General features: G+C 39.3%; 1 protein-coding gene across 1 annotated transcript in view; it reads left to right on the forward strand.

Moving 5' to 3' along the window:
- The window catches only part of LOC134664754 (protein draper), a gene marked incomplete at its 3' end in the record, with an annotated part of 48,148 nt that overhangs the window by 14,198 nt on the left and 21,712 nt on the right, over window positions 1-12,238 (forward strand). Inside the window, exons 2-7 of the mRNA XM_063521499.1 lie at window positions 1,177-1,364; window positions 6,908-7,203; window positions 7,957-8,200; window positions 8,724-8,855; window positions 10,586-10,703; window positions 11,710-11,921. Of these exons, the coding sequence (XP_063377569.1) occupies window positions 1,276-1,364; window positions 6,908-7,203; window positions 7,957-8,200; window positions 8,724-8,855; window positions 10,586-10,703; window positions 11,710-11,921 (1,091 nt within the window). The remainder of the gene's footprint in view (window positions 1-1,176; window positions 1,365-6,907; window positions 7,204-7,956; window positions 8,201-8,723; window positions 8,856-10,585; window positions 10,704-11,709; window positions 11,922-12,238) is intronic.

Genomic DNA, 12,238 nt, shown 5'->3' on the forward strand with positions numbered 1-12,238 from the left:
TAACACTGCTTATTCTAGATATTTATTTCTCAAGATATGAAATAGTTTCTTTAAACATGTTTGCCGCTAGCTAAATTTAATTGTTTTTATTGGACGCGTCCATTCGGTTTGTAAATACCCATTGCTATAAATACACTAGGCAATTGAACAAAAATATACCTAGGTAGGTATGTATTCAATGTTAGAAAAAGTTACAGTTACCGTTCGTTATGACTTGTCTTTCAAAAGTATGTATGTATGTATGTATGTATGTCACTTTATTGCACATAAACAGGTTTACATAAAATGGACAAAAACAAAACAAAAATAAAAATGTTATGTACAAAGGCGAACTTATCCCTAAAAGGGATCTCTTCCAGCTAACCTTTAAAAGTTACGAAAACATAGCCATAAACTCTGGTGGTGTAAAAAAGAGTTGAATTAAATAATGTAATACTACTTTTATTTTGGACAATCGCACTAGGCTTCTTAGTCCTCCTGGCCATACTTTTAACCTTTTGACCACCATTTGAAATATCCATGTGTCACACAAATACGAATAAAATTAGAAACCTTGCAAGTTATTTTTACTTTTTAGGTAAGTAATAAACCGTTCTTGGCGCTATGGGCACGGCAACACATGAGTTGTCATGACACCTTACATTTTTGGCATTCAAAGCTTCGTAGGTGCAAATTCTATTTGAATCTATTTTGCTTTCCCAATTGGAATAAAATTACAACTCTACACAATACCAAAACTGTAGGCCAAGCACATGATTGGCGCAACAGTATCTCGCGGCGCGATAGACTACCCGTCGTTTTCTATAGTTCGTTTTTTTAGCATTAGAAAGAACTTGCAAGAAGGTGAGCGATCTTGACATATCTTTTAATTGAAAAACGCTTTTTAAAAATCAAAAACTATTACTTATTAAAGCAGAAGAATATAAATGATCGTATTAGATTCATAATTGTTACATATTTGCCGTAACTTATTTTTAAAATGTGTTTTTCAATTAAAAGACACATGACGATTGTTTACCTTATTTCTAATGCTGAAAAAAACGAACTACATGTTAACAAAAGAGGGACGTGTAGTCTATCTCGCCGCGAGATACTGTCGCGCCAATCATATGCTAGCCCGGCTGTTCTATATAAAGTTTCATGAGAATACTAGTAACAGCGACCCTTTTATTTCAGATCTCCGGCATCGTAAAAGCCTACACTGGCGCAACATTTGAATGCACATTGTGACGTAACACCGTAAACAATAGTGTTATGGAGCGGGCGTGAGTCGAGATGTGGCCGAAGGTTGTGGCGGTCTTGGGGCTCGTGGCGGTGGCCAGCGCCATCCTTGAGGGCCCCAATGTCTGCATGAGAAATGAACCGTGAGTATTTATTGACTTTTTATTGTTTAACCTTGTGCGAACGGTGATAGCACATCCCTAGCGTGATGACAATCTATATGTTTTGCCAATTCACTTCAATGAGTTGCCGGGCTATGATGGAAGGTTGTCGATTAGTGTTGGTCGGGTTGAGGGTATTGGCGATGGCCTACGACACCCTTGAGGGCCCCAATGACTAGGTACATAAGAAACAAGCCATAGGATTTTATGTATTTTTATACAGTTAATTAATAAGAAATAAATATAAAAGGACAATTTTAAATAGATCGACCTAGTCCTAAACTAAACACTTAAATGCATAGAAAAAATCCATAACTGGAAAACAAATATCTGTGATGGCTCTCTAATGGCAAGCACTGAAATATTAATTCGACTTCGATCCGTCTAGACATATACATATTTATAAATGATCTGCCTGCTCCCCTGCGGTCGAGATCGACCCATTTCCGCGACATCCGCGCAACGTGGATCTGACCTAACCTTGTATTACTAGCCTATTTTTTTTTATTTTTTTTTTTCAAGAACTACGAAAAGAGCTCGTATTTTTTTAAACTGTTAATAAATCAAGTCAATATTTTTGCATATTTTAATATATGTCCGTGTTTCATACATTTACAGAAAAAAAAGTTTAAGGTTAAATGGATGCCGTGAGGTTCCAGGAGGCAGTAGAGGGTTAAAAAAATTCGAGATGTATTTTCTCCGTGGTCTCATGTCTCATCTGGTAACAGTTTCGAAAACAGAGCTTTGCGGGGCCAGTTTTTGAAAGGCTATGCTACACCCTTTCAGTAACATGTCTCTTAATAAGGCTTAGGTACTCAGCTATCTACAGTCTATACTGCACCGCTGTAGGTAAACATTGAACCGAACATGCAGGTAAAGGCCTAATGCTACTAAGATTAAGCTATTCGTAAACCTTATTACAACAGACATAAAGTCCACAGAGGATTAGTTAGTTTTCCTGTTATTACAACGCTTGTTCCATTCGTCTTTGTTCATTGCGTGCGTGGATAGGATAAGTTATTCAAGTATATTTCATTGACACATCCGTGATTCACCCGGCCAGTCGTTAGGCTAGGTTTTACTCACAACTCACAGACATGATAATGATAGTTCACGCGAACGGATATAACTATTCCGTGTTTTAAGTCAACCGCCGTTTATTGGTCAAATATCATAATATTTTCAGACGTTGATTGCGAAGTTGTTTTATAATAGTTATAAGTGATTTTTAATTGATGTATGCCTATTATTAAAATATCGCCAACATCATCAACTTTACCCCTTTTTATTTTATTGGCTACAATTTACAAACTTAGTATTTAATAGATCTTATCTAATAGCAGGCGTGTCTCACTCCGCGATTTCGTCGCTTTGCTACAGGTAGCTAAAAGTACACCCGTTCGGCCCCAATTTTGGGGTTTGCCTTAAGCCGCGCGTGGCGCTGTCGCCACCTAGCGGCCATATCTGTGCTGATCGTAACTGACGCGTTTTGTTAGGGAGTGAGTCTTCTGTACCTAGAACTATTATTTATTCTGTGCTAATAGGTAATATTTACTTATAATTATATTGAACCCTGTTTTGTAAATTTTCAATGGTATTGGACTTTTACACGTTATCTATGTTTTGCTTAAAAATTACAAAATATGTCTTGATTGTGAGTTAGTCAAATAAAGGTAATTAGAAGTCGAGATCCATTACAAATGTACGACCAAATACATAATCATATAATTAGTAGTAGGTATGTATACCTATATGTAGTAGTTCTCATGTTCATGACATCATGACATTTGCAATAGTTTAGCATGTGTTTGATGATGATGACCCACTTAAGGAAACTGTTTTGCGTAAAGCATTTATTGTATTGTAAACACCCAGATAAAAAATCTGGTCGAGTAGCGACTTATTCTCTGCCAGTTCCTAATAATTATTATAATTATTGTATTGGTTATGCAAGATTGCATGCTTAGTGCCACTGCCATAGTGCGAGACCACATAGCGACGTTTTGCAACGATCCAACAGTATCGTCTTAGGTCGTCCCATTCGTTTTTCGTCAAGTTCTTAAACTAGTCCTATTACTCATTCTACATTGAAAACCACCGACGATTGTGACGAATGTAGAATGGGTGACGAAAGCAGAATAGGACAAGTCAAGTATCAGGTACAATGGTCAAATACAACGTTAATAAAAACATCAAACAATAATATAAACTATGTCAAAGAAATAATAATAATCTTGATGTGTCTTTTAATTAAAAAACACATTTTAAAAATAACTTACGGCAAATATGTAACAATTATGAATCTAATACGATGATTTATATTCTTCTGCTTTCATAAGTCATAGTTACTGTTTTTTTAAAAAGCGTTTTTCAATTAAAAGACATGTCAAGATCGCTTACCTTCTTTCAAGTTCTTTCTAATGCTGAAAAAAACGAACTATAGTTTCTAACTGTAGCTGATAATATGATATGGTAAGGATGGTATGGTGGCTGGTATGGTAGTGTATAAGAGCTCAATCGCGACAGTATACCCATGTACACTTTCAACTGCTTGTAGCTATATTGTCACGATACATAACATAAAACTATGTTGTAAAAGAATCGGCCCACATATGTTCTGCGTTTGCCAAATAATGTTTACCAACGAACCGGAGATAAGCCATTGCAGATGAGTCATCTTTTATACCTATTGTTTTATGCAAAAACAATTAGATAACCGTTGACCTTCGAAGTTAAACTACGATACAATAACTCGGTCAGTAGAAGCGACTAAAAGGCACTCTGTTCTTGACCTGAGAATGCGTAAAATGCTTTTTTTATCGGCACGAAAGTCCAGTGTGCACTTTAAATAGAATTATCTGCATCAAGGTCGAAGTGCAAAGGATTATCAAACTGAGTGTGACTGTTTCTATCGCTGCTAATTAATGTAAACTTACTTTGTAATGTGTTAATGATTTTCATCATATTCATCAACAACAATTTCTTTCCTCTGGACGTTTACTTTTTCTTTTGTATATAGAATATAGAACCCAATTACCCACACATCATTCTTAAAATTTCATCATGATCAAATAATCATGTCACCTTAAAGATTCCTTAGGATCTCTACAATACTGATCATGCGTTTCCTCATTCTACTCGTACAATGGTTTCCTGCCTGCTACGCTAGGTAGGGCTGCCATCTCTAAATTCGACGAACCGAAAAATTTGTACACATTAATAATTAAATTCAATAAGGTGTTTCCTCACATAAAAAGTGCCCGGCACTTTTTGAAAATCTACCCGGACGGCCTCCAAACTAGGACAAATCCGGGGATACCCGGATGGATGGCAGCCCTACCCCCAGGTCGTAGTTGCCACGGAAAAACCTTTCAGCCCTAATAGCTGGAGGTCTCTGAGCTAATGTCAACAACCTTGGCCACAGTTCTTATCATATATTTCACGTTAACTGCCAATACTCCCAGTACCTACCTCAATATCATTAACGTTAGTCTGCAGGAACTCATTGGTACTGCATATGTATCTATCTATGCCCTTTTAACTAACTAACGGTCGTATAGGTATCTCTCTCGACATCGTACTTTGTTTGGTTTCCCGCATATTATGCCACATTACTGTTCATTTTGTTTGTTTTTTACTGATTGTCACTGATCGGTGACAATTTTGCACTTTATGGCCATTGTAATAAGGCGAATGTGTGGCTGTGATACCGTACGGTATTCATTCAGGTCATTTAACTTTATATCTGAACTCCCTTCCCGCTATTGTCTCCTTTGTTTTGTCCATATTATATGGCGGGCAGTACAAACAGTGGCAGCGTCTGTGGGGAACACAAAGCGCTTGTCTCGATTGAGTTTTATTGGGATAAAATCAATTCATCCTACTTACAACAACCCGTTCCGATGTTCGATTCAACTAACCGTGTATCTGTAAATAAATATCTATATTTATAATCAATTGATATCCGTTTGTTTGATTAGATTTTGACTTGATTGTTCATTGGTTTTAACGGCCAGACGCAGTGACTCTGCCTACGAAGCTTGAAAATCTGGCTTCTAATCTGTGTGCTTATCACGAATATTTGTTTCTGAATTATGAAAGCTTTCTATGGTATTTAAGTTTTTATTATTTACCCGCCCGGCTTCGCACGGGTTAACAAATTATACCTAAACCTTCCTCAAGAATCACTGATCAAGAATCAAGATCCTCAAGAATCGAGAAAACCGCATGAAAATCCGTTCAGTAGTTTCTGAGCTTATCGCGAACATATAAACACAAACAGACAGACGTGGCGGGGGACTTTGTTTTATAAGGTGTATTGTGTGTACAAGCTTCTTAGTTTGCGGCTAGGTCAAACCTATGTAAGATTGTCTCGAAATAAAATAAGACAAAGACATCTGACTTATGCATATGGTATCACGGCTTCTCTGTATCAGAACCATTGGCAAATATTTTGATCGCGAACACATTATTTCAAATTGAATTCACTACAATGATGATGATATGTGAAGGCCAGACCGTGCAATATATGCGAAACAAATGGTTCAAATGTAAATACAAGTTCGGTATTTCCTGAAACTAAACACGCCAGTAAACTAGTTTCATGTTTGTAAAACAGTTCCTATTCATCATAATTGAATGAACGCCATTGTTCTATTATACTGCAATATGCATATTTCGCTCAGAAACAGAAACATTGTACCTACTGAAAACGTTCGTGATGAGTAACCCATTCATGGAACCAGTGAAATTAAAATATGTTTGAAAAAATTGACTAAGAGTCAAACTAGTCATAATGTCAAGAGTAAAAATATTTCATGTATAGTCTGTCCGTTTTTCTATAAGATAAAGTACGCCATAGTAAAAATGAAAATACAACAACACAATTATGGCTGCGACGCAGTTCGCAACCCCGCCGTGTCAGGGATCCGGTCGCGGAACCGCCACCGGAACTTGACACTCTTCGGCCAAAACTCCTCCTTGGTAAAGGTGAACTTGATCTAAGAAATCGGACAGGCTATACCTACTGCACAGGCTAATACTATATATATATATATATATATATATATATATACTACTAGTGTCTGTCCGTAACTTCGTCTACGTAAAATAATGATGATGATGATGTTTGATAAAAACGATCCTATGTCCTCCGGGGTTCAATATCTCCCATAAAAAATTTCATCGTCTTAGGTTCAGCGGTTTAAGCGTTAATACTGTAAATAATTAACTACAGACAGTGACTTTCGCATCAATACGAGTAATATAAATAGCAGTGTAATGAACGCCGATTATATAAAATATAAACGTGATAATTATTGCATCTAACTTAATTCTAGCTTATGTCACTTTTGTATCAAATTAATTTGACGTTATGATAACGGTAATTTTGAATTGTAGTTTGATCGTACCGAAACTATTGATGCTAAATGTTTATATCAAACATAAATATTATCAGAACTCAACTCCACTGTTTGAATAGAATAATTGTCCATTCATGCTCTTATCGTTTCCATCCTTTCCAGATATACAACCAAAGTGCGCGTAACCGAACAACAACCCTACCAAGAGAAAGAATACTCCTGGTGCTTCAACGTTCCACCACGATGTTCCAAATACCGAGTGAAGTTCCGAACAGTCTACAAGACACAGATCCTTGTGAAATACCGGCCGGTTGAGGAATGTTGTGCTGGGTTCGCGCCGGACACGAAAGGGGAGCAATGCGTACCTGTGTGCGTGGATAAGTGCGTGCAGGGGAAGTGTGTCGCGCCGAATACGTGCGCGTGCGACCATGGGTACGGGGGACCGGCTTGCGATATATGTGAGTATAGAATAGTTTTAGAGAGTTACTTTCGACTCGCTCCAGCGTAAGTTCCGGACAGTGTACAAGACACAGATCCTTGTGAAATACCGGCTGGTTGAAGAATGCTGCGCGGGATTTGCTCCGGATACGAACGGGGAGTAATGCGTACCTTGCGTCGCGCCGAATACGTGCGCGTGCGACCATGGATACGGGGGACCGGCTTGCGATATTTGTGAGTATAGAATAGTTAATTAAGAATTAATAAAGGACATAAAACTATACTTAGACAAAATGGAATTAGATATTACTAGTGTCCGTAGCGACCTGAGTTTTTAGGGTAGGTAAATATTTTATTTCCAACCGGTACCTATGTTCAGCAGTGGACGTCTTATGGCTTAGATGATGATGATGATGATGATGATGACATATTTAAGACTCGACGAAGTTTTCTAGACTATACTTGGTGTTGAGGCAATAGAGACTCGAGTCTTTTCCAGAGAAAACTCAAACCGACGCATCCCTAATAATCCCTATACCTATAAATAATTTAATTTATGGTTTAGATTCATAATAATTAATGATTTTATGAACACTTATATAGATAAATGACATGTAGTTTTTAATATGAGAATCGTTAAAAATTCTTCAGCATATAATACATTTTCTTTTGCTTTATTTTCTGCCTATACAAGTATCTAAGCTTTTAGAAAAACTGCCGCACTTCATTTCCAGTCGTGAGCATTTAAATCTCATCCAAACATATTGTTACAGCCTGCCCAAAAGGCAAATGGGGCCGCAACTGCCAGAACTCGTGCCAATGCCTGAACGGCGGTACCTGCGAGCCTTTAACTGGCGAATGTGCCTGCGCGTCGGGTTGGCGAGGCGAGGCCTGCGAGAAGGCCTGTGCGGCGCCGACGTTTGGCGACAACTGTATAGAGACGTGTCAATGCAAGAATGGTACTTGTGATGCCGCGAGCGGGGCGTGCGAGTGTGTACCAGGCTTTACGGGACCGCTGTAAGTGTTATTTTTAATTCAGGAGCTTGCCGTATAAGACAATATGTTGCTTCTGTCCCTTTTTACAATGGCTCCCAACAAAAAAACTCCATGACAATAGGGACCGTGCGCGTTGGAGGGTCTACCATCTTGTGGCAGGCCACATTCAGGATTCAGGAATCGGGAACATATGTGCAGGTGCGCATGTACATTGCCAAAGCAAGTGCTACCATATACCGTACTCGTCGGTACGTTTCCTTGTGCATAGTAGGTTCCACCATCTTGTGGGCTACATGATACATCGGAAGCATAAACGACACATTTACGCCTCGCGCCAAAAATTTGACTGTTCCTGCTGCCCCCTGTAGTTCATACACGGGGCATATAGGTAATAAAATATGTAACATGGATGGAAAAAACTTAAACATGGATGTGCAAGCAAGATAGGATAGTCTTTATCAACATTTTGGTCATTCTAATGACAAAAGCTTTGTGTATGCACTTCTCATGCATGCTAGTTTTGACAGAATCATGTTGTGAACAGGTGCGAGGAACGCTGTCCAGCACAAGTGGCCTGCCCTCAAGGCTGCCGATGCCAAAATGGCGGAAAATGTCATCCACTCTCAGGAGAATGCGACTGCGCGCCCGGCTGGAGTGGCGAGGTCTGCGCTAACAGGTAAATATATTCACAGGCCGGACAAGCCATAGTACCGAAATCATTTTACATTTATTTTGTGCGCACTACATGTCCTACGTATTGATATACGTGGTGAAAATATGAACTTGTGTGGGACTACATCTTCATACTATAAGGCAGCTGCCAACTGTTAAATAAGCAATATGTCCCAGACCCACCAGGAGGGCGCCACCGTCATACACGGAGGCCACGGAACGAATACACGGCATATTGAACTTCCCGTCGCTTTGCTAATCGAGCTGAGATTCTGTCAGTCAGTAGACAATCTGAGGGCCTAACGCGAACCGCGTTCGACGTGTTGCCTCGCTTTCGCACTCGTAATTTCGTACGTAAGTGTGACAGGGAGGCAACACGTCGAACGTGGTTCGCGTTAAGCCTTCAGTCGTCGTGTGGTGAGGCAATTCGAGTCGGGGAAGAAAGGAACTAGTCCGTTCTGTATGTAATGCTAGTACTTATCTCACATACCAGCTAAATTAGTGCTGCGGTGACAGTTAGTCGCAAGTAACTCCATCTAGTAGTGATTTGTGATCTGCATAATTTATTGATCTCGTATGCTGTGTCACTTACTACAAAAAATAGCCTTGTGCAATGACTCAACGTGATATGAAGACGGGAAATTCATTTAAGAAAACTACTATGTAGGAGGTATTTCGTTTGTGAAACTATACATTCCTAATTTTTTGTTTGCAACTGACTCCTCCACGACACGCCTAACAAATGTGGCGGTTATATTTTTATTTTGACTTATATTTTACACAGCTCAGAAGGCAATCAGCTTTTGGCGAGTGGGCAATTTTCTAATAAACGTACCCTAAATTCGTGTCAAGCATGCGTTGATCGTTGCACCCAAACACGGATGATGCCCGAGCGTGTTGCGAAATTCAATATGCAATACTCATGCATGTTATGTGCACTCGGTTGACCTGGATCGCCAAATTGATGCGCTGTTGAATTTTGTTACCCGTTGTTGTTATTTTATTTTGAGCCGTTTAAGTAACGTAATTTTTCGACTCGAATTTTCCTTGGTTATGAATATTATATTGAATGCCTCCTTTCAAAGTTTGGCTTGATAGAAAACGAAGAAAATCTACGATAATATTTAGTGGTACACCCGAAGCACTGTTTTTAATATTTATCCAACATGGAAATCATAATTGCAATGACTTGAGATAACAGGATTAAATTCGACATCATGAAAAAATAGATTTTGCAGCCTAGTGTGTGGGTAGAGATTTTTCAGTACCTACTGCATAAGATCTCTTCGTTGCATTCCATAATGTCATGGTCTATTGCAAAAAAGCTAACCAATTGTTGGCTCAATTCGTAAAGTGATTTATTATAGAGTGGTCCATCTTGAAAAAAAAATACTAGCGTAGGTTGTGCGCTACAGCTGTGCTAGATTAACCTGCATTAGTAGGATTGAGCATGCATTGCGTTCAATATCCATTATACCAGCGGTCGGCAACCTTTTAGCAGCCAAGGGCCACATAATAGCTAACGGAGGTGACGCGGGCCGTACTTTGTTAATATTTATGACTTTATGAGACATTGTCGTTTGTCACTATTACATACAAAATAGCCAAGGCGGCACTCGGGCCGCGAGTGACAGGTTTACGAGCCGCATGCGGCCCGCGGGCCGCAGGTTGCTGACCGCTGCATTATACGATCGAACACACATTACTGTCATGTTTAATGGTTGTGGTCTCCAGATGTCCATCTGGCAAATGGGGAGAGAAGTGCGAGCGGAGCTGCGAGTGCGCCAACGGCGCGAGTTGTCACCACGTCACCGGACACTGTCACTGCGAGGCCGGCTACACTGGCGAAAAGGTAACCCATGTTCAACAATTTTTTGACAAAAAAATTTGGTTGTCTGTAAAGTCGGTTTACGGACGATAATTTTGCGTGATAACGTCATAAGAAAACATTACCATTACATTACATAACGTTACCATGGAGATTTGTCCACAACGTTACCATGGAGATCTGACCACAACGTGACATTTTTCGTGCATGCTACCGGTGTTCATCGATTTATAAGACGTTATCACGTCAAATACGTTCTGATACAAGCTTCTATCGTTGACTGAAGAGGTTAGTGTTATAATCAAATTGAGCTTTTCAGCAGCAAAATAAGTTAAACGCGTGAGGCAGTAAAAATACACATGCAAATGTGTCACTTAACTTCAAACTCGGGTAAATCCATTCGACCCTCTCAGCAAATATCTACGCTATTACCTCTTAATACCAAAATCGCATAATCTGACAGATAGATTTACCCGAGTTTGAAGTTAAGCGACTCAAATATGCACGCTCTTATTCTCTTAACGATAGAGTTGTGGTTAGTTCCTCTACCATGTCCGCTTAGCTTTTGTACTTGACTATGCAAAATTATATGATTTTTTTTGAGCTGAGTGATTCTCATCTATTACATACTATTCTTTAAACAAACAACATAATATTGTTTTTATATTTTAAACAATAGAGGTGCTTGTTGTATTGTGCTAAAAAGGGTAAAGGTGAACTTTGTGAGTCTGTTGAGTAAGTGTACCTAGTTACAACAGTTAAGTGGAAATCCACATTACATCATTATTGTTAAACACTAATACCATGTATACATACATAACAAATAATCTATGCTGCTCAGCTAGGAACTTCCCAAACACTAGAAACAACTTTGACTAAGAATTCTATGCAAATTATCTTTATTTTGGTATTACTTTGCTACGAATTGCACCCAAACGTCGATTCTAAATTATTACATAGTTAGGTACCTTTTGAAACAACTGCTGCTCAAAAGTCATCCAACAGTCTAATATTTATATAAACTTTTCAGTGCATGGAGACCTGCAAGCCCGGCACGTACGGCGTCGACTGCAACAGAACATGCGAATGTCTGCACGGCGGCGAGTGTTCGCCAAAAGACGGCTCGTGCACTTGTAAACCTGGTTGGAAGGGCGCACATTGTGAACTGCGCGCTTGCCCTGACGGCAAGTACGGGAAGATGTGCGACAAGGACTGCGAGTGTGAACCGGCTAATACAGACCTGTGAGTATCTCTTTAAATGTCTGTTTGAGCGTTCGCCAAAAGACGGCTCTCGAACCTACTTGTAAAGCTGGTTGGAAGGGCGCACATTGTGAACTGCGCGCTTGCCCTGACGGCAAGTACGGAAAGATGTGCGACAAGGACTGCGAGTGTGAACCGGCTAATACAGACTTGTAAGTACTTTTATAGTGTCTGACGTAATGTTCGTCAAAAGACGGCTCATACCCCTACTAGAAATGGCTTACTATATTAGATACCAGAATTTTTGAAAGTCCATCTACAATTTCAAGCTTAATTGGTATGATTTGGTCGTTTTCCAA

This window comes from Cydia fagiglandana, chromosome 5, assembly GCF_963556715.1.
Source record: "Cydia fagiglandana chromosome 5, ilCydFagi1.1, whole genome shotgun sequence".
Lineage (NCBI taxonomy): Eukaryota > Metazoa > Arthropoda > Insecta > Lepidoptera > Tortricidae > Cydia > Cydia fagiglandana.